The 23,288-nt window shown below is 40.5% G+C and overlaps 1 protein-coding gene across 4 annotated transcripts in view; it reads left to right on the top strand.

Moving 5' to 3' along the window:
* The first annotated feature begins 6,775 nt into the window (after positions 1-6,775).
* The window catches only part of ZNF326 (zinc finger protein 326), a 54,269-nt gene continuing 37,756 nt past the window's right edge, over positions 6,776-23,288 (top strand). Inside the window, exons 1-5 of one of the 4 annotated variants that reach the window (XM_053591404.1) lie at positions 6,776-7,158; positions 10,264-10,308; positions 19,831-19,866; positions 19,961-20,072; positions 22,210-22,615. In XM_053591404.1, coding sequence (XP_053447379.1) covers positions 7,143-7,158; positions 10,264-10,308; positions 19,831-19,866; positions 19,961-20,072; positions 22,210-22,615 — 615 coding nt within the window. In that variant the 5' untranslated portion in view covers positions 6,776-7,142. Of the gene's footprint in view, positions 7,159-9,126; positions 9,387-10,263; positions 10,309-19,830; positions 19,921-19,960; positions 20,073-22,209; positions 22,616-23,288 lie in introns of those variants that run through there. The other 3 variants (XM_053591405.1, XM_053591406.1, XM_053591407.1) reach the window with 3 other exon arrangements.

Genomic DNA, 23,288 nt, shown 5'->3' on the forward strand with positions numbered 1-23,288 from the left:
GTAAATTGGGGATGATAATAATATCTACCTTATACGATTGTTGAGCAGATAAAATGAGTAATACTCGTGAAATGCTTTGGAAAATTTATTAATACATCAGGCTTAATAAATGCTAATTATTATTTTAATTGCTATTCCTTTTAGCTTTTAGAGACACTGTCATATTTTTAAAGTTTTATGTTAAAACCAGGGATAGGCATCATCCCATGTATAAAATATATTCCACTCAACACTGCCATAGGCCCAGCAGCCACCTCTCCTAGGATGTCCTCAGAGCCCTCAGGAGAAATTACAAGTTTGGCTAGTTTGCTGTGAGATAGTAATTCTTAGTTCTTGACTTCCTTCTCTATTTGTGGATTCTCAAAAGACTACGGGGGAGAAAAATTGGGGAGGGGGCGGTTAGGAAAGCAGTAACCAAGACTTTCCTTTGCAACCCGGTCTCTTCCTCTCTCAAATAATCGTAGGGCATACTGTTTTGTTTTGTTTTTTTTCTTTAACTTCCTTCCTTCCTTCTCTTTCTTTCTGACAGAGTCCCACTCCGTGTCCTGGGCAGAGTGCCATGGCATCATAGCTTCTGCCTCAGCCTCCAGAGTAGCTGAGAGCATAGGCGCCTGCCACAATGCTGGCTATTTTTAGAGATGGGTTCTTGCTCTTGCTCAGGCTGGTCTTGAACTCCTGAGCTCAGGCGATCCACCCCCAGAATGCTAGGATTACACACATGAGCCACCTCACCTGGCCAGGTGTAGTAGTTTTGTGCAGATGAATTTTGTGCACCCAATTTCAGTCTAAGTCTTGTCTGCAGCAGTGATTTGGCCGAAGCTCCTCCCGCCTCTGCATATTTAGTGACAGTGTGCTGTGGACAGCCGTCTTAAAGAAGGTTTCCACCCAAAATGTAAATGAGGAACTGGACAGGGTATACCTAACTTATTCACCAATTATAGCAGAAATCCAACTGTGATAACTGCTAATCAGGTTATAAAGAGTGAAGGGGATAATGATTAAGAATGTAGGGAGAGGTTTAAAAAGAGGCATCAGGCAGGGCCCTGTGGGTCATGCCTGTAATCCTAGCACTCTGGGAGGCTGAAGCGGGAGGATTGCCTGAGCTTAGGACTTCCAGACTAGCCTGAGCAAGAGCAAGACCCTGTCTCTATTGAAAATAGAAAAATCACGGTGTCTGCCACACCTTTTGGGGGCAAGACACAATTATAAGAGGGACTTTACCTAACAAATGCAATCAGTGTAACCTGGTTTCTTGTGCCCTCAGTGAATCCCCTACAACAACGAAAAATCAGCTGGGCCTTGTGGTGGGCACCTATGGTCCCAGCGACTCAGGAGGCTGAGGCAAAAGGATTGCTTGAGCCCAAGAGTTTGAGGTTACTGTGAGCTATGACAGCACAGCACTCTACCCAGGACAACAGAGTGAGACTCTGGCTAAAGAAAAAAATAAATAAATAAAAACAGAAAGAGGCAACATGTATACTGAGCCTGAAGAGTGGCAAAGGGAGAGAGGGTAACATCACAGAAGCAGAGAGGACAACACGCAGGACGTGCGAAAACACATAACTTGTTCAGGGCGGGGCAGATGGCTCTGGGTTGTTGGAGCAGAACGAGTGTAAGCAGAGGGTTAGGTAAAGAGAAACAAAGGCCTCTGGATCCTCAGGGAGCCCATTCACCTCACTCTTCTCGGGTTCCAGGGTGGGGCTCCTCTGGCAACTCTCTCAGGATTAGGTCCCAGGTGCGGCCTCTCATTTCCTCCTTCTCCCTGTAGTTTTCTCCTGATCTCAGCCCCTAAGTCCTTTTTTCACCTCTGCATATAAAAAGTCCTCTTCTTTTTAATTTTCCAATAGGCTTTGCTGGTCTGGCCCTTTTCTTACCCATCACTTCGGTGAAATACGTGGAAGACGAAATGGCATAAGACTTTGTACAAACTATCAATCCCTTAGGGTAAAAATCTGAGCCCCCAAAAGTGAGAACAGGACAGCTACCCTAGCTAGGATCTGAGGAGGGGTTAGTGGGAGAAAGAGGACAATGGAGAAAGGAAATGTAGCACGGCCTGTAGTTGGCACTCAATCATTATTTGCTGAATAAGTGAATTAGAGAACAGCGTGGTAGAGTCTCATGCAGTGCTGCCTGTTAGAGCGCTGTTTGGGAAGAGGAAGGCAGGGGAGAAGAGGCATGTGTGTTCTGGCTCCCCATGCATTTGTGGTAAGGACAGGTTTCTTCTGGAGTTAGGAATTCCTTGTCTGACTTTTTTCTCTTTCAAGAAAAGAGTGTGTTGGGCGGCGCCTGTGGCTCAAGGAGTGGGGCACCGGTCCCATGTGCCGGAGGTGGCGGGTTCAAACCCAGCCCCAGCCAAAAACACATAAAAAAAATTAAAAAAAAAGAAAAGAGTGTGTGTATGTGCATATATGTTCACACATGGCACACAGATACAGTGAAATGTTCATTTCTTTCCAGTCATGACAAGACCTGAAGACCTCAGATTATAGCATCCTTCCTTTGCCAAAAAGTAAATTGAAGGGAAAATGGTAAGAAGAAAGAAAAGTGAACAGTCAGGGAGAATTCACTCTTACTTGGTAAACATGTGTGTTTAGCACTCAGCATACAAAGGAGCCTCAATTCTAATCTCAAAGGGCTTTTGATGTGAAGCTACATCAAGCCAGGGTACTTACTGCATGGGAGATGGTACAATAACAGAGCCACAGGCTTTGCTTGCTACTCCAAGTGTGGTTCCACCAGCAGCAGCATCTCCTGGAAGTTTGTTAGAAATTCAGGCTTTCCAGCTCCACAACAGACTGACTGAATGTGAATCTGTTTTAACAAATTCCCCGTGAATTCTATGCATATTAATATTTGAGAAGTACTGGCCTAGAGGGTGGGGATGGGATCTGGCAATGTTTGATAGAAGAAATAAATCATGAGCTAGGTTTTGAAGATGAGCAGGGTTAACTAGGTGGTGTTCCAAGTAGAAGGAACAACAGAAGCAGAAGTTCAGTGTCATGAAAAAGCATAGGGATGTTTGGGACCCAGTAGCCTGACATTGCTAATCAAAAGAGAGAGTGTGGGAGAGAGGGAGCAAAGGAAATATAGAGAGATGGTGGAGGTGAAGTAGTGGCCACATCCTGCCGTGCGTGCTCTAGGTTAAGGAGCTTTTCACGAGACCTGATCCGTGACAGAGACGCACAGTGACATGTTCAGAGTTGCATTTAGAGCACCACAACCCTGAGGAGGCTGAAGGGCATAGAGTTTAGGAAGCTAAGGCAATAGTTTTAGAGAAAGATAATGAGAGACTAACTCAGGTAGTGGCAGTGGGGATAAAGAGGAAGGGGCAGGTTTAAGAAATTGTGGGAGGGCGGCGCCTGTGGCTCAAGGAGTAGGGCGCCGGTCCCATATGCCGGAGGTGGCGGGTTCAAACCTAGCCCCGGCCAAAAAAAAAAAAACCAAAAAGAAATTGTGGGAGATCATCAGCTGACTTCAGAATTGATGGGGGTGGAAGGGCAAGGGAGGGCTGAGTCTTGACTGAATGACTTGTAGGCTTCTGGCTGGGATTAGTGGTGGTTGCTCCAGGATGCCATTAACTGAGGTGAAAGAACACAGCAAGATGAGCAGGTTTGAGGAGGAAAATTATGAGTTCAGTTTTTAACATGTTTAGCACAAGTGAATAGAAAATGTACAGAACTGGTTCAACTGTATGGTGGTGGAAAAGCTATGTGCATTTAATAAACACTGTACTTTCAACTTTTTATTTTGGTCTTTTCCCTGGCTAACCATATGCATTAGGGTACTCTCTTGAAATGCTGTGCTGCCAGATGATTTTGTCCAACTGTAAGCTAATGTAAGCATTCTGAGTACTTTTTTACAGTATGTGAAGCTAAGCTATAATGTTTGGTGGGTTACGTGTATTGAATGCATTCTTGACTTGTGATATTTTCAATTTCTGATGGGTTCATTGGGATATAACCCTCAGTAGGTTGAGGAGCATCTGTACAGAAGGAAAATAAGAAGGTAACAAGAAATGGGTAGAGAATGGGATGATTCAATCACCATGGAGAAGGAAAATGATGAGGAAACAATGCCTTGCCCAGATTTGGGGTGACAGTAAGATATATACTGTATCAGTGATTTTTTTTTCCCAGTTGGTTTTCCCAGTTGGTTTTCCAGAGGTTACCTTGTTGGAATTTGGTTCCAGCAACTGGGTAGACCCTGAAGAAGAGCAAATAGTTTGATTTATGGTTTTCTATCAATCGTCAACTCATTGTTGCAACCACTTTCTATATATATATATGTATAGATTATATATATATAGATTTCATATATATATATATATATATATATATATAAAAAGAATCACTTGAGCCCAGGAGTTCGAGGCTGCGGTGAGCAAAAAAAAAAGCCTATGGTCAATATCCGAACTACCAAAGCAATTGTCTTTTTCCGGACAGTTTGTTTGAAGCTCATCCTTCAAGTTCTGGATTACACCTTCAGTCACTAATCTTCCCTCTCTGTGAACTGTTAAAATCTTTTATTTACATCTTCAAATTCATAACTAGTTCATAGTCTGTCTCCAAATTTCTTTTTCTAGACTTAACATTTTCTCAAGAAGTACTAGTTACTGAAATAGAAGAGAACTTTTTCCAAAAGTATTTCCTGTAAGTATCTTGAAAATAAACCAAAAATTACTTTGGTGACAGTTTTGGGCTTATCATCAAATTAGAATCCTTGAAGAGAGGGCTGAGAATTGGCACTTGCTAAAAGTGCCATGATCGAAAACACTGACTTGCTGGGCGTGGTGGTTCATGCCTATGGCCCTAGCAGTTTGGGAGGTGGGTGGATTGCTGGAGCTCTCGAGTTGGAGAACAGCCTGAGCAAGAGTGAGCCTCCCTCTCTACTGAAAATAGAAAAACTAGCTGAGTGTTGTGGCAGGTACCTGTAGTCCCACTGACTTGGGAGGCCGAGGCAAGAGCATCTCTTGTGTCCAAGAGTTTGAGATTGCTGTGAGCTATGACGTCATATTACTCCAATGCCTAGGGTGACAGAATGAGGCTCTGTCTCAAAACAAAAGTAAACAAACAAAAACCAGAAACAAGGGCATCGCCTGTGGCTCAGTGGGCAGGGCCCTGGCCCTATATACCGAGGGTGGCGGGTTCAAACCTGGCTCCTGCCAAACTGTAACAAAAAAATAGCTGGGCATTGTGGCAGGCGCCTGTAGTCCCAGCTACTTGGGAGGCTGAGGCAAGAGAATTGCCTAAGCTAGGAAGTTGGAGGTTGCTGTGAGCTGTGTGATGCCACGGCACTGTACAGTGGGCGACAAAGTGAAACTCTGTCTCTAAAAAAAAACAGAAACAAAAAAAAGCAGCACTGACTTAGATGGATAATAGATTCCACCCTGTTAATAACTATATCTCCAAAAAAGAATGAAATATAATATTTGGCTAAAGAGAACTTTTTAAAAATTTTATTTATTTTTTTAAAAATTTATTGTTCGGGATTCATTGAGGGTATAAGAAATCAGGTTATACTGATTGCATTTGTTAGGTAAAGACCCTCTTACTAAAGAGAACTTTTTATAAACACTATTTGCTAATAAATATTACATCTCATTTTATTTCATATATATACACATATATATATATTTTGAGACAGAGTCTCACTCAGTTGCTCTGGGGTTGAGTGCCATAGAGTCATAGCTCACAGCAACCTCAAACTCTTGGGCTCAAGAGCACCCAAGGGATTCTCTTGCCTCAGGTGCCTGCCACAATGCCCAGCATTTTTTTTTTTTTTTTTTTTTTAGAAAAAGACACTCTGGCTGGTCTCCAGCTTCTGAGCTCAGGCAATCCACCCACCTTGGCTTCCCACAGTGCTAGGATTATAGGCGTGAGCCAATGCACCTGGCCATAGGAGACAAAGTCTCACTCTGTTGCCCTGGCTAGAGTGCTGTGGTGTCAGCCTAGATCATAGTAACCTCAAACTCCTGAGTTTAAGTGCTCTTCCTGCCTCAGCAACCCAGGTTGCTGGAACTGCAGGCACCTGCCTGGACTCTCAGCCAATATATATATATATAGCTACATATATAAATATATATATATTTTGTATTCAAAATATATATATATATAAATATATATATATTTTGTATTCTTTTTTTTGCAATTTTTGGCTGGGGCCGGGTTTGAACCTGCCACATCCGGTTGGGGGCCAGAGCCCTACTCTTTTGAGCCACAGGTGCCACGCAGTATTTCTATTTTTAATAGAGGCAGGGGTCTCGCTCTTGCTAAGATTGGTCAGGAACTCCTGAGCTTAAGGGATCCTCCAGCCTCAGCCTCCCGGAGTGCTAAGATTACAGGTATGAGCTACCAGGATGGGGCTTCAAGTATATACTTTACATTATCAAACAGTTCAAGAAATTTGGAGCACATTGATGAATAAATATGCAGGTGTATATAAAAATTCATCACAAAAAGAATCATAGTTCATGTTTTGGAATTTTTCTTTCCACTTTATTTCCATTCTTTATCTTTCAAAAACATTTATTGACATAGCAGTTATCAGATTCTATATGCAATTTTTTATGTTGCTTTTCAAATTTACCAGAGTTCTAAAAACATCTCCATGGCGGAAACTGCACCAATACTTAAATCTGATCAGTCATCACTAGCCAGCCAATGAAAAGCCAAAGGTAAGCAGCATGAGGTTTTATTAGCTTGGGCAGGAGGAAGAAGGTATTCCAACTAGCTCCTTTCGCGCTTGCCAGGTTCAAACATGGCGGGCCGCAGCCAGCCCTCCTAGTACTCTCGGCTCGCTTTCCCACAACCCCGCCAGGTTTCGGCGTCTCCTTTTCACCTTCCTTCCCTTGGGGTAGTTCCAGAGGCTCTGCACCCTGCGGCGTGAAAAGCAGACCTGCTTCCCGCCCCCACGCGAGGGCACGCCCACCAGTTGCATCAGCCAATAGTAGGCCGCGCAGGGGCGGCGGGAGGTGCAGCTCGGCCCCACCCTCCAGCCTCGCTGTGGCCTGCGGCTCCCGGGCGAGTAGCGCCGCTCGCGGTCGAGCTTACTGATCTCGTGTGTGGAACCGCGAGTCTCGGGCGCTTGTCGCCGGCTACAGCTCAGCCCAGCGCCGCCGACGCCGTCGGCCCCCAGCCTCCACCATGGACTTCGAGGACGGTAAGCGCTGCCTGTGGCTAGTCTGCAGGCTGGCGGGAGGGGGGTTGGCCGACGCTGGGGGTCTGTTTACCGTCTCAAGATGGCCGTGTGGGCTTTGTTCTATGGGCCTGAAGGCCGCCCGCCCGCCGCGGGCCCAGCGCCCAGAGGCGGCCCCTCTGGGGGCCCTGTACGCCCAGATTCGGCCCCCTCGGCGCCTGCTGCCGGCGGGGACCGGGGAACTCCCTGGCGGTGTCAGTGCCGAGGAGGACGCGCCCGGAGCGCGAGGGCCGCAGGGCCCGGCCCCGGACTCGCCCCGGCCCGGGTGCGGGAAAATTGCCCCGACGCCTCCCACTTCCCGGTGTGGGGCAGACGGGCGAACCCGGCCTCCCCCACCTCGCCTCGCGCTCGCCCTGCGGGGCAGCGCCCCGCGTCGTCGGTTCAGTTAATCCCCAACCCCGGCTTACTTGTTCCCTAATAAAATTCTCAGAGGCTTGTTCGCGAGGATGTTTTTGACTGTGTTAGTTTAAGGTGAGTTTAAAGGGCGTCTGTAAGCGATTTGTATAGCTAGGCTTATACAGAGCGGAAAGTAGGTATTTCCTGTTTCGCGGACCGGGAAATTTATCCACAAAACCCATTTGATTGTTAATCCCTAGCAATCTGTAACCAGAGTGCTTTTCTTTGGGTTGTGTGTGGAAAAGATTTAAGTCAGGCAGAATGTTGGCAGAGCAGGCATCAAATGCCCTTCACAGCCAGACCTGTGCAACGCCGCCCATGTGGGAGTTACCGATTAAATAGACTCTTATTTTGGCCGTACCTTTCCAGTCGTCTCTGACACCGGTTCTTTAAATCATTTTCACAGGCTCACAAAGTAAAATTAATGTGGTCTTCATCTTAACTTCAAATCTTGTCCAAGTTTTCATAGGAATTTATACCAAGATAAAATGGTATGGAGTGACAGCATTAGGGAAACCTGCGAAAGGTCTTGTGTGATTAAACTGGGCTTAATGCCGGGTAACCAGGCATTGCTAAATAAAACCAGTTCACTAAGTAGTTGTAATCCTCTACCCCACCAAAAAATTATTTTTAACATTAAGTGAGGTGTGATCTCTGCATATATCTTAACGAATGAGCTTTTGGTTGTTGGTATGATTTCATGCTACAAAGAGTTAAAGCTGTCATATCTTAAGTAAATGAAAGGGGAATGGAATAACCCTTTTGTGATTACTTTTCGGTTACTTTGAAATAGGAATTTTTAGTTTTTTTTTCTTTTTTTTGTAGAGACAGAGTCTCACTTTATGGACCTCGGTAGAGTGCCATGGCATCACACAGCTCACAGCAACCTCCAACTCCTGGGCTCAAGCGATTCCCTTGCCTCAGCCTCCCAAGTAGCTGGGACTACAGGCGCCCGCCACAACGCCCGGCTATTTTTTTGGTTGCAGTTTGGCCGGGGCCGGGTTTGAACCCGCCACCCTCGGTATATGGGGCCGGTGCCTTACCGACTGAGCCATTGGCACCGCCCAGGAATTTTTAGTTTTTAAGAGTAGCACACTGCTGTTTTTGTTTGTTTTAGCTGGACTTTGGCTCATTTTGATGGAGATACCTTTAAACTATGAATGAAGTGGCTAGAATTGGGAGTGAAAATAAACAATTTATTATTATGTTTTGTGCTAAAATTTGTATAGCCAACACCCAACGTGCAGCCCACGCTAACTAGGTAGAAGAGCAATTCTCTCCTACCCCCCCAAGGCAATAAGAGAATCCATTTTCTGTAGATAATTGAAAACTTAGTAGGTCTTTTTTTGAGACAGAGTTTCACTTTGTCACCCTTGGTAGTGTGCTGTGGCGTCACAGCTCACAACAACCTCCAACTCTTGGGCTTAAGTGATTCTCTTGCCTCAACCTTCCAAGTAGCTGGGACTACAGGCACCTGCCACAATCCACAATGCCTGGCTTTTTTTTTTTTTTTTTTTTTTTGCAGTTGTCATTGCTGTTGTAGCTGTCTGGGGCCGGGTTTGAACTCGCCACTTGGTATATGGGGCTGGCACCCTATCCACTGAGCCACAGGCGTAGCCCATTAGGTCTTTTTTATTTTCGGCATATGCCTGCAATTCTAAACTGTGTCAGTGATAAAACTAAATGTCAGTGATAAAATGTTCCCTCTCATTGCCCATCCTCAACCACTGTTGTATTTGGAAGATGGAATTTGACTAAATCAAAAGGAAGATGGAATTGTATCTAAATCAAATCCTGTATGACCATTGCATTATATTCAGTTCTTTCAGTTATTTATTTGTAAAATTAACTAAAGGATTTAGCATTTGTTACATTTTGACAAGAAAATTGGCAATGTAATTTTCAGTGATGCCCTATTTTGGATGGATATAGCACACTCATGTACATACATGCATATGTATGGTTCAGATAAGATCTTGATGTCTTTAGCAAGCAAATGAAGTGGTAAAAGAAATACTTGGAAGAAATCTTGTATTACATCAAATCAATTCTCAAGGCTCTGCCTTTGCATTTTGTGTTACATAATTTACTCTATCTGCCTTCCTTTTTTTTTTTTTAGAGACAGAGTCTCACTTTGTCACCCTCGGTAGAGTGCTGTTCCGTCACAGTTCACAGCAACCTCCGGCTCTTGGGCTTAGGCGATTCTCTTGCCTCAGCCTGCCAAGTAGCTGGGACCACAGGCGCCCGCCACATCACCCAGCTGTTTTTTTTGTTGCAGTTTGGCCGGGGCTGGGTTTGAACCCGCCACCCTCGGTATATGGGACCAGCGCCCTAGTCACTGAGCCATAGGCGCCGCCTATCTGCCTTCCTTTTTGTTACTCAGTGTTAATTAGTACTGGATCCCTTCTATTGGCTATTATTGTATATCAGGTGTTATAAGCTAATTCTTACATTACTATAACTTGGATAATAAACTTGCCATTTGAGGAGGTAGTGAAGAAAAAAAAAGTGTTTTCTCAAATGGGGCATTGGTTAATTATTTGTGCCCCATTTTTGCAGATGGTTGAGTTAATAGCATTAAAAAATTGTGTTTGTTATTGACTAGATGGATATATAATTTAGGGTTTTTGCTAATATTGTCCTAATTTCTTTTTGTTAAATGTGTCTTCATAGATTATACACACTCTGCTTGCAGGAATACTTACCAAGGCTTTAATGGTAAGTATCTTTTTTTATTTTATCTTAAATTTGTCAAGGGAATAATTTCAGTTTTTCTTTATTATTTATATTTTGGATTGACATAAGGGTACACACGATTAAGTTACGTTGTTTGCATTTGTTAGGTAAAGTCTTAAGTTGTTGTTGAACCCTTTACCCAATGGTGTGCCATATACTCTTACATTGTCCCCCTTAGGTGAGAACACACCAAACCCCCTTCTCCCCTCTTACTTCTCTATTCTACTCCCTTTCTTGAAAGTAGTTGTGTTTCTCATAGTGTGGGTGTGTAGTTGTTCATCTCCTGGTTTCATATCAGCAACGTTTCTCTTCCTCCTCATAAAAATAAAGTATCCACTGTAAAAGGCCAGTTCTACCTATTTTAGTCATTGTTTTGGCTCTTGATATATCACTTCTCAGTGTTAATGGTGTCATACTATATTAGTATTTGAATGTGGGATTAGAAAAAATTTGGAGTTATTCAGACTAGTTTGATTTTTTTTTTGTCTGTGAAAAGAATTATGATTCTTTTAATTTCTCCAAAAGGCCCTGGGCTGCATTCTGAGTGATGAGTTTTAGAAGACACTGGCTGAGTTCTTTTGTTGAATTAGAGGCTTTGGTAAAATTGTTTAATATAGATTAAGTGAATTATTGGCTTGATTCTGTATAGCTTATATTGTAGTGCATTTTAACCTTGTTTTTGAGGTCATTTTCCTCAATGTGTCTAAATGTGTTAATGTATGAAGCGTTGTCTAGAGGAGCACATGAAGAAGCCTGATTATTTATTGATAAAAAACATGGTATTAAACTGTAACTATCAAGCTAGATAGAACTATGAAAACTAGGCAGAATACAACTGAATGTCATTTTGATAGTTATTTGAGTTAAGGCCCTGCCAGCTATGATAACAACACACATAAAAATGACACAGAACAATTCAGAGATTAAAAAAAATTTTCTGAAGGACTTCAGGGAGTGGCATTAAATGTTCTTGACTGCCAGAGAAATGCAAAAGCCGACTGTTGTACAGAATAGAATCTATTTACAAAGTAAAAATGAAGCAAATGTACTACCGAAGAAGACAATGCCATTTTATGGGAATAATTACTGTACAGTTAATTTTTATTTTTACAGATGAAGAGAAATTTTGGATTTAATGTGGGCTAAAAAAGCTCAAATATAGGAAGTAGTTAATATATACTAAGTGAGTGCTGAAGACTATGTTTTTGAGTGATGTAATAAAATTACCAAAGGAAGTTTAATTTGCATCTACATGTAGGTTAGATTGAAAACTAGAAAGTCAGCTAGAAAGCCATTTTATTATGAATTTAGATATAAGGATTTTAAGATCTGAACTTGGCGGGTGACAATAGTAATTTAAAAAATATTAAGGTGGTTTTTAGAGAAAATTAGCTTAATGTGCAGGCAGACTAGTAATAGGTGGAAAATTGAGAGGGTTGAGTAAAAGGGAATCCAGGATTTTAAACTGGAAGTAAGAAATTTTGCCAGAGATGGGGAGAGATAGAGGGAGAGAGTTTTAGAATAATAGATGGTCATGACCTCCAGTAGGATTTACTGGAGAGATGGATTTAATGTCTAAACATAGGACTTGAAATACAGAATTATGCAGGGCCAGAAGTGTTTTTACTCTTTTTTTTTTTTTTTTTGTAGAGACAGAGTTTCACTTTATTGCCCTCGGTAGAGTGCCGTGGCATCACACAGCTCACAGCAACCTCCAACTCCTGGGCTTAGGCGATTCTCCTGCCTCAGCTTCCCGAGTAGCTGGGACTACAGGCGCCCGCCACAACGCCCGGCTATTTTTTTGTTGCAGTTTGGCCGGGGCTGGGTTTGAACCCACCACCCTCGGCATATGGGGCCAGCGCCCTGCTCACTGAGCCACAGGCGCCACCCGTGTTTTTACTTAATGCACAGTTTTAATTAATGCACAGTGTTGCAAAAAGATCTATTGTTATGACTTTTATTTATTTTTTTTCCTCCTAATTTTAGTTTGAAGAATCCTTATCTGGGGGTAATTGTTAGAATCCTCTGGGCAGGTGGAGCTTTTCCAAAGTCTGTCTGTTTAGGTCATATCCCAGATCTTTTGAGTCTAAATTTCAGAGCCAGTGATCCTTGGCTGTGTGTATTGTGTGAAAGCACTCTGACTTCTGGAATGCACCTGTGGTTAAAGACCACTGCTTGATAATACTTTGAGGTCTAGGTTATCAATATTTTACAAATGAGGAACTTAACTTCAGGGACTTGGTTTGATTGACTTCATTCAACAAATATTTGTTTAGTGCCTACTTGTATAGTTTTCAGAGGTAGGAATATACCAGTGAAAACATGGACAAATATTCCTACCCTTGTGGAGTTCCCAGTCTAGTGGGTGAAATAGGGGTAAGCAAGGTAAAGAAGTGACATATATTGTATGTTATATGATAATAATTGCTAGGGAGAAAAATAACATAGGGAAGCAGGACAAATATATGTGTGTGTAATTTTAGAGTTGTTGGGGGAAGAACTCACCAAAAAGATGGCATTTGAGCATAAACTTTAAGGGAGGTGAGTGTGCAAACTACGAGGTTATCTATAGGGAGACTGTTACAGGCTTTAGTAAATAAAAGATGTGTAGATACCAAAGCCCAAAATACACTTCATTGTTAGCATTGTGTTTTCCAGTAACTGAAATGAAATTGAAATTATTAGAAGATGCAGATTTTCTTCCCACCATGTCTTGGGAGGAAGTTATATTTCCAGTGTCTCCATGTATTTTTTTTCTTCTTCTTTCTTCTTAATACTTTTTATACAAACAGCAGACAATAAAAGGGAGAGCATTCCAGGTAGTGGGGACAGCAGAAATAAAGGTAGGGTTGAGCACATTGTACTGCAGAGAGACTTGAGAAGATTGGCCTGACTAGAGCAGATGATTTTTGCTGAGCAATCTTAAGGGAAGGTTAGAGCGATGAGGTGTAGCCAGAGGTGTTGAAAATGAAAGATAATTTGCACATATATAAGAAGGAGTAGAAAGCAAAGACCTGAAAGAGTTGAGGGAGCGAACAGTGCAGTAGATGGGAAGAGCATTCCAGGCAGAGTGAGTAGCAGGTGCAAAAATAGGTTTTTATGGTATACCGGTTGTCTTCTAGGAACAGCTAGGGCCTAGAGTGGCTGGAGTGGAATAAACAAGCATGTGTAGTAGATAATGATGTTGAGGTGAGGGGGAGATCATATAGGGTGGGGTTTCTATTTCTGTGCTCTATTGGAATTTTGGACTGGATAATCTTTGTTGTAATGGGGTGTCCTATGCATTATAGAATGTTTAGCAGCATCTCTGGCTTCAGTGCACTAGATGGCAGCAGAACCTGCTGTCTAGTTGATAACCAAAAATGTTTTCAGACATTCATTGCCCGTGTCTCCTGGGGACAACTGGTTAAGAACTACCAGCGTAGGTACTTATAGGTTATTTTAAGGCTTTGGCTTTTACTTGGAGTGAAATTGGAAGCCATTGGGGGGTACTGAGCATTGGATGTGATTTAACTCATATTTTATCAGAATTATTTTGATAAAATAATAAATAGGGAGCAAAAGTAGAAGTGGAGAAATGTTAGGAGGCTGTGTAATAATCTCGGTGTTAGACGCTAGTAGCCTGCACTAGGATGCTGGAAGTGCAGAGATGGTGAAAAGTAGTCCCATTCAAGCTTAATGCCACACATCGAATTATTTTGGTCATAAGTCAGTTTTTTTCCCACTACTCTACAGCTATTTCCTTCTTTTAGTTGTAACTAAGTTTAAAAATTTTTGTGCTTATTATTTATATGATAGATCCAAGTGATGAAATAGATTGGATTTAAATTATTAAATCAGTTTTATTTTTCTTAGTAAATTACTTTCTTAAAAGTTTTTTTTTTTTTTTTAGACAGAGTCTCACTTTGTTGCCCTTGGTAGAGTGCTGTGGTGTCATACCTAGCTCACAGCAACCTCAAACTCTTGGCCTCAAAGTGATGCTTTTGCTTCAGCCTCCCAAGTAGCTGGGACTATAGGCACCTGCCACAAGGCTCAGCTAATTTTTTTTAGACAGGGTCTCGCTCTTGCTTAGGCTGATCTGAAACTTGAGGTCAAGAGATCCACCTGCCTCGGCCTTGTGGAATGCTACAGGTGAGAGCCACCACGCCCAGCCTACTTAAAAGTGATTTTAAAAATTCATTTTTGTAATATGGAAGAGAAATTGTTTTGTTTTTTTTTTTTTTTTTTTTTTTTTGTAGAGACAGAGTCTCACTGTACCGCCCTCGGGTAGAGTGCCGTGGCATCACACAGCTCACAGCAACCTCTAACTCTTGGGCTTACGCGATTCTCTTGCCTCAGCCTCCCGAGTAGCTGGGACTACAGGCGCCCGCCACAACGCCCGGCTATTTTTTTGTTGCCGTTTGGCCGGGGCTGGGTTTGAACCCGCCACCCTCGGCATATGGGGCCGGCGCCCTACTCACTGAGCTACTGGCGCCGCCCTTTGTTTTTTTTTTTTTTGTAGAGACAGAGTTTCACTTTATGGCCCTCGGTAGAGTGCCGTGGCCTCACGGCTCACAGCAACCTCCAACTCCTGGGCTTAAGCTATTCTCTTGCCTCAGCCTCCTGAGTAGCTGGGACTATAGGCGCCAGCCACAACGCCCGGCTAGGAAGAGAAATTGTTTATAGATAGTCATTTTATAGACTGTGTATTTCTATAAAATGTACACAGATTGTGTACAATATAAAGACTTCTCTTTAATTAACTGAATAATAATACTGTGGACAATAAACCCAAATCACTGCTGTACAAAAGTAACTTTAATAATTTTTTTGCACTTTACAGTGCCTGTCACAACGTGGTTAGTGTTCCATAAATGTTAAAAACTATATGATTGCATAGTGAAATAAAAAACATTTAGAATTTAAAAAACTAAAGGGCTTAGTGTACAAAGGCAGCCTCTACTAACTCAAAGCAGAAACTAGCAGAAATAACAAAAATAGCTTTGTGTGCTTTACTAAACCTGATTTTAAGATTATTATAATTTTTTTGAGACAGAGTCTCACTTTGTTGTCCTTGGTTGAGTACTGTGGCGTCCTAGTTCACAGCAACCTCAAGCTGTTCTCTTGCTTCATTTTTTTTTATTTTTAGTAGAGATGGAGATCTCACTCTTGCTCAGGCTGGTCTCAAACTCCTGAGCTCAAGCAATCCACTGGCCTCAGCCTCCCAGAGTGCTAGGATTACAGGCACGAGCCACTGTGCCCGACTAAGATTATTTTTTAATGTGAGGCTTTAGATGAAAACTTTTTATTTTGAAAATTTTAATTTCACAATTGTTCTCTGAGAGATCTAAGTATAAATTATACTATGTATTTACCACCTCTGAGACAAATAGTTGACTGTTTTATTAGTCTAGAACTGTTCTTTAATATAGTAACTACTAGCTACATATTACTATGAGCACTTGGAGTGTGAATAGTCTGCACACTGGGTTTGAAGTCTTAGTATGAAAAAAGATTTAAAATATCTCATTAACATATTTTATATATTGACAAACTTTTTGTATTCTTATATTAAAATCCATTGATGTGTCTTACACTTTGAATTTTTTTTTTTACTGTAATATCAGGCATTAGTTATTTGGAAACTGAGTTATGCAGAGTTTTCAATTTATTTTTTTTATTATTTTTTTTTTTGTAGAGACAGAGTCTCACTTTATGGCCATTGGTAGAGTGCTGTGACATCACACAGCTCACAGCAACCTCCAACTCCTGGGCTTAAGCGATTCTCTTGCCTCAGCCTCCCGAGTAGCTGGGACTACAGGCGCCCGCCACAACGCCCGGCTATTTTTTGGATGCAGTTTGGCCGGGGCCGGGTTTGAATCCGCCACCCTTGGTATATGGGGCCAGCGCTTACCAACTGAGCCATAGGTGCCGCCCTCAATTTTTTTTTTTTTTTTTTAAGACAGGGTCTCTTGTTCAGGGTGGTCTTGAACTTTTGAGCTCAAGCAATCCACCCACCTTGGCCTCCCTCAGTGCTAAGATTATAGGCGTGAGTCACCGCACCTGCCCAGATTTCTCAAATATTGACAGGTTTTATTGTGCAATACAAAAAATAATATTCATTGATACCACCACGAATCTTATTAGAAAAAAGCTTTGGGGGCGGCGCCTGTGGCTCATTGAGTAGGGCACCGGCCCCATATGCCGAGGGTGGCGGGTTCAAACCCAGCTCCGGCCAAACTGCAACAACAAAAAAAATAGCCGGGTGTTGTGGCGGGCGCCTGTAGTCCCAGCTGCTCGGGAGGCTGAGGCAAGAGAATCGCGTAAGCCCAAGAGTTAGAGGTTGCTGTGAGCCGTGTGACGCCATGGCACTCTACCTGAGGGCGGTACAGTGAGACTGTCTCTCCAAAAAAAAATAATAAAATAAAAAAGCTTTGGGAAGCTGTCAAGCTCAAGGTGGTCAAAGTTTTAGAGGATTCTAATTTTCACTTGAAAGCATATATTTTATTATTGGCAACAAAGACTGTCATTTGTTTTCCTTGAAGTAATAGTTTTATTTAGTTGATTTTTTTTATTAAATCATAGCTGTGTACATTAATGCAATCATCATTTAGTTGATTTTTCAGAAAATGTCTTACAAATCCCCAAATCTGAAAACCATGGCTTTTGTTTGTCAGTCTTTCTGGTAAAAAGAGTGCTCCCTGTAGAGTGTGGATAATTTAATTTACAAACCAAACACTTGCATAATGGCTTTTCCTGGAGAGAATTGTGATACTTTGATATGTAGCAAAATTGCTTTATGTGTACTTTTGTTTTACTATACAGAATATAAAAAAGATGTTTACCGAAAGGTCATGATTTAATAAAATTAATAATCCTTACTGCTTCATCAAGAATATTCTTAAGCAGCTCGGCGCCTGTAGCTCAGCAGCTAAGGGCGCCAGCCACATACACCGGAGCTGGAGGGTTTGAATCCAGCCCGGGCCTGCCAAACAACAATGATAACAACTGCAACCAAAAAATAACTGGTGTTGTGGCGGGCACCTGTAACCCCAGCTACTTGGGAGGCTGAGGCAAGAGAATCACTTAAGCCCAAGAGTTGGAGGTTGCCGTGATGCCATGGCACTCTACCAAGGGCGACAAAGTGAGACTGTCTCCAAAAAAAAAAAAAGTGGCATTTTTATTTTATTATTTTTTACTGTGACTGATATTAAAGAATATAATGACTAGTATAGACTGGTGCCGCTGCCTTGATTTGTGCTAAAGTACCAGCAGTTTTACCCACTAGTGCTTTTATGTATTCAAGGCATTGTCAAACTGTGAAAAAGGCAAATAATGTTCTAATATTTCAGTTTTTTTTTTTAAAGACAGAGTCTCAAGCTGTTGCTCTGCGTAGAGTGCTGTGGCGTCATAGCTCACAGCAACCTTCAACTCTTGGGCTCAAGTAATTCTCTTGCCTCAGTTTTTCTATTGTTAGTAGAAATGGGGTCCTGCTTTTTGCTAAGGCTGGTCTCAAATCCGTGAGCTCAAGCTATCCACCCACCCCAGCCTCCCAGAGTGCTAGGATTAGAGGCATGACCCACCACGCCCGGCAATAGTTTTGACCTTGTGAATCTCTGAAAGGGTCTCAGCAACTCTTAGGGGTCAGGAGACTACTTCTTGAGAACTGCTGCTCTAAGATACATAGAAAAATTAATAACAAACCCTTACCACAAGACTAGTATAAATTTAAGATGAAACCACCAAAAAAGAGAGTATAAAGCAGAGTATCATAAGTACCACATTAGAGTTAACAGGCTTTTGTAAATATTCAGAACCATAGTGATACATAGCTGAGAGAACCTCAATAAAAGTTTTCTTGAATTCAGTTTTTTTAAATGGACTTTAAAAGATCAGAATATTTCAGTAAGCAGGTATTTGAGGTAGTAAAGGGAAAGGTTTCATGTAGAAGCGAAAGCATGAGGCTAGACAGGAAGGTAACTATGGGATATTGGGAAAATCATTTCATCTCTTTGGACTTTAGTTCCCAAATCAATAAAATGGGAAGACTGAATTTGTTGATTTAAGGTTTAAGTTACAAGATTCTAAGTAGTAAAAAGTTGTCATTATTATTGTTAGGACTAGAAATATTTAAATGATTATAAATAAAATTTATTGTTTTATTATTTATTTATCTATCTGTCTATTTACTTTGAGATGGAGTCTCACTTTGATGCCCTCGGTAGAGTGCGGTAGTATCATAGCTCACAGCAACCTCCAACTCTTGCCTCAGTTTTTCTATTTTTAGTAGAGACAGGGATCTGGCTTTTGCTCCGGCTGTTTTTGGTCGGCTGGTCTTGGACTCGTAAGCTCAAGCTATCCACCTGCCTTGGCCTCCCAGAGTGCTAGGATTACAGGCATGAGCCACCACGCCCAGCCTAATTTAGTTTTTTTAAAATGTAAATTAAGGCATTTGCTCTGTATATACTATTGTGGTTATACATAAAATTCAGGGGGTAGTAATGGAGGATTTTAAAGGATTTCATAGGAAACAAATGCCATAATTTTTTATTTTCATAGTCATTTTAAATTAACTTTGTTACCTTTTTTGATGTATTTATTTTTCATGTCAGAGTTGGGATATAGGTAGAATTGCAGTGTAATAAAATATGCAATACTAATGTATTAGAATTTTTATAGTGTTCACATTGCTAGAATTTACATTCATTTTCTTTATTCAAGGGAATTTGAGGATTTAAATACTTGTTGAGTTCTTATTATTTGTAGGTATAGTCTCAGTCTGACTTTACTTTTAAAAAATACCTCTTTCGGCTTGGTGCCTGTGGCTCAAGCAGCTAAGACGCCAGCCACATGCACCTGAGCTGGCGGGTTCGAATCCAGCCTGTCCTGCCAAACAATAATGACGGCTGCAACCAAAGAATAGCCGGGCATTGTGGCGGGTGCCTGTAGTCCCAACTGCTTGGGAGGCAGAGGCAGGAGAATCGTTTGAGCCCAGGAGTTGGAGGTTGCTGTGAGCTGTGATGCCATGGCACTCTACCCAGGGCGACAGCTTGAGGCTCTGTCTCAAAAAAAAAAAAAAAAAAAAAAAAATCTCTTTCTGTGAACATGGCTAACTGAAAAGTGATTTCTGAGTTTTCAAACATTTTGAGGGCAATTAGATGCAGAAAACAAAGTATAGTACACTTATGACAAAAATTTTCCTTAAGTATTTTTACATATGCTATAGTACCTAATTTAAGGCCTTTTAGTTCTGTAGTCAAATTAGTATTGGTTAAATTGAAAATAATTCTAATGTAAAAGTTGGATAGTATATTTTCTTTGAAATACCAGGCTTTGTTAGCAAGTCTGATTTTTCAGTATTTTATCCTCTTTGTGTTTTTTACCTCAATGTCTCATGTGAGTTTAGTTTAAATATTAATGAAGAATTGTTATCTCAGGTGATTGATGTGAATAGCTTATGTTTTATGCAGAGATTCTTCAAGATAATTAAGTGCATTTTACTGACAATTCCTTACTCTTTTTTAGGAATGGATCGTGACTATGGTCCTGGATCTTATGGAGGTCTGACATTCAAGGATATTTATCTAAAAATTCTTCTTTTGAGTGCCAGTAAAGGTGAGCATTTTTTAATTTTTTTCTTTTTAAACTCTTATAGGGATGGATCGTGACTATGGCCATGGATCCTATGGGGGTCAAAGATCCATGGATTCCTACCTAAACCAGTCATATGGCATGGACAATCACAGTGGTGGTGGTGGGGGTAGCAGGTAAATTGCTTAATCACTTGGCCAAATATAATTAGATAACTATAAGATTCTGGACATAGTATTTTAAGTATTTCTTAGGCATGTTATGATACTTAAACTTCATTGTTGGGTATTGAATAATCACCTTAATGTTTAAAGGTGTTAATAGGTATAAGAATTTATCTCAGGATCACTGGCAAACATTATTTTAGGCTAACCCCAAAAGACTATTATCATTTTAGTATAATAGAGTAAGATAATATTTTTAGGGGTCAACTTTTTTTAAAACTTCTTTTACTTTTAACTCCTCATCAATCAAAATGTCCTGAACAAATGATACAGAAATATGTTATTAAAAATATTATTTGTGAAGCCTTTTCTTAATAATAATAATAAAAAACCTTTCCTAATGTGGGGTGCTATGTAAAGCAACAAAACACTCTGACTTGAATGGATTTAATTGAATCAGTCTAGCAGCATTCCATTTCTAAGAAACATTTAAGATACGTATTCTATTAATTTTGTATTAGGAAAAGCATATTGTAAAAATAAAAATATTCTTTAAGTCACGTCCAGGTTATTTATTGGCAGGTACTATTTTATTTACACTAAGAACACGTGTGCTCTAGGCTAGGAACATTGTATTAAAGCCATGAACAATACCTTTGACCATAGTCTAGGTTGTATTTATACTACGTATTTGACTGTTGATACTGTGTAAAGTTAAACCTACTTAAACAACTACAGGGTCTACGGTTGACTATATTTTCAGGGAAAGGGTGTCTACTTTATGAGGTACAAAGATTCCTGCTGAATATAAATAAAACTAGTTAGGAGACATTTGACACCGTCGTCCTTCTTCATAAATTGAAGGATCCAGATTCCTTAATGATGGACCGACTGATGCTTACTTTCCTCCTTCTTGCTTCCAGTGGCCACTATGGTTTTTAGTAGAGAAAAATCAATAGAATGAACAATTATTTCAATTTTATTCATGTGATAGATGTTTTGAAAAATGTAGTTGAAAAGAAATAATTTTTATATGGTTATAAGGATTCAGAAATAAATGGTACACCTTCTGTTTAGTGATCTGTAAATAACTGAAGTAATGTAATACATTTACATGTTTTAATATATCACTTATTGCCCTATTATATTGTAAATATAATGTGCATAAACTGTTTCTGTAGATGTTAACTGTTTTATCTCGTGTAATTGTGAGCCTTTATAAAACTATTGTAAGACATCAAGTAACTTGTAATCCATGCTTTGGGTTTGTGAGAAGGAAGATGATTTGTTTCTTTTGTTGTCTCTATTAAAACCTTAAGGAGACTGTTCTCTCTTTTTTAGAGTAGTTTTATGTGATAATTTCCTGGCAGGAAATAATTTATCAAATAATTGAAGACATTATAAATGTATTCTTTCTCATCTGCCTTGAAATTTATATGCTGAGGGTATACACATATGTCGGTGATCTTTTACTTTTATGTTTCATTTTATGTGTTTATCCTTCTAGATTTGTTAGATTTTCTAGTCTATAAATAAAAAGTGATTGAGGATTGTTTATGAACCTTGGCTGAAGTTTGGCAGATTGTCAAATTCTTACAACCAGAGATAATTCCTCAATTTTGACTACTACAGACAAAATGAAGCAGTTTTGTGATATAGATTATCGAGGGTGCAAAAAGATCTCTGTGTGTCACAAAGAGCCTTCATCTATGTAGTCCTTAATTTGTGTCCCTTTGAAAGCCAAAATATTGTAAATGTTTTGTAATTTTTAATAGTAGGGATGGATTCAAAGAAAATTTGAATAGCTTGTGAACTTGAGCGAATGACCTTTTCCAAGACTAGGGCTGGGCTTGAATAATGACAGGCAAATCTTTTCTTCCTAATAAAATAGAAAAGCTGCTTAAAATCAGATTTTTTAAGCTAAGGTTTACTAAACTCAATTCCTATTTAGAACTTGACTCAGATAGCTTTCTATCTGGTCTCATGTTTAACTGCCCAGCCCTAATCAAGTGTAAACAAAAGTAGAGTGCAAAGCAGTATGATATAAATGAATTTTAGTTGATAAATGTCATCTGATAATTTGTCTTTTGAATTGTCTAACATTAGTAAGCTTACTTTTGTTTTTTCCCTCACTGTGCAACTTTTCCAGGTTTGGACCTTATGAGTCTTACGACTCCAGGTCTTCTCTGGGTGGGCGAGATCTGTACAGATCTGGCTATGGTTTTAATGAACCCGAACAAAGCCGCTTCGGAGGTAGTTATGGTGGTCGATTTGAGAGCTCCTACCGGAATAGCCTTGACTCTTTCGGAGGTAGAAACCAGGGCGGGGCTAGCTGGGAAGCACCTTACTCCCGTTCAAAATTGAGGCCTGGGTTTATGGAGGACAGAGGAAGAGAGAATTACTCTTCCTACAGCAGTTTTTCTTCACCCCATATGAAGCCTGCACCTGTAGGCTCTCGGGGGAGAGGAACGCCTGCTTATCCTGAAAGTACGTTTGGAAGCAGAAACTATGATGCTTTTGGAGGACCATCAACAGGCAGAGGCCGAGGCCGAGGAGTAAGTACAACAGAATCTTTTCAGATTCTTTTCACTAGTCACTCTTTTAAACCCTTTCAAGACCATCGTTTTCAACTAGAGTAAACACTGTTCATCCCAGTGTATTTTGAAGCAAAAGCTGAGTCATAAATGTAATTTTTAGGTTGATGGTAAAAGTTTTTTCAGCACCTGAGAAAATAAGTGGCAGTTTGAGATAATTATAAAGTTGTGCCAAATCTCCCTTTATTAAAAAGGTGAGGACATTAGGTTTGGTCTAAAAGGGGTTAAAAGGAGTTGCATTTTTCCTTGTAAACACTAGCAGTTTTGCTGGTGGAACAGTACTTAGATTATTATGAAAGGGTCACTGAGGGCTTTTTGAATTTTTGAGTAGGTTAAAGGTGCAATGTATGATAAAATGTTTATATTTTGTTGCTAAACTCTAGCAAATAGAATTTCTTCAAAGCTCCATGTTTTACATTAAACAAAGAGACTAAAACTTGGTGATCAGGATAGTTTAGCTAAGTATACAGGGTGAAAAAGTTGCTGTGTATGACAGATTGTAGAATTTGTGTTGAGTGTAATTTTCCTAACTTACTCTCTTACAATACGTTTTGCTGGTTGTTTCATTTTTCCTGTGTCACTAGCTTTACTACTGAGTTACAATTTCCTACCTGTACAGACATGTTTATGGCTC

The sequence above is a fragment of the Nycticebus coucang genome, chromosome 5, assembly GCF_027406575.1.
Source record: "Nycticebus coucang isolate mNycCou1 chromosome 5, mNycCou1.pri, whole genome shotgun sequence".
Classification (NCBI taxonomy): Eukaryota; Metazoa; Chordata; class Mammalia; order Primates; family Lorisidae; genus Nycticebus; species Nycticebus coucang.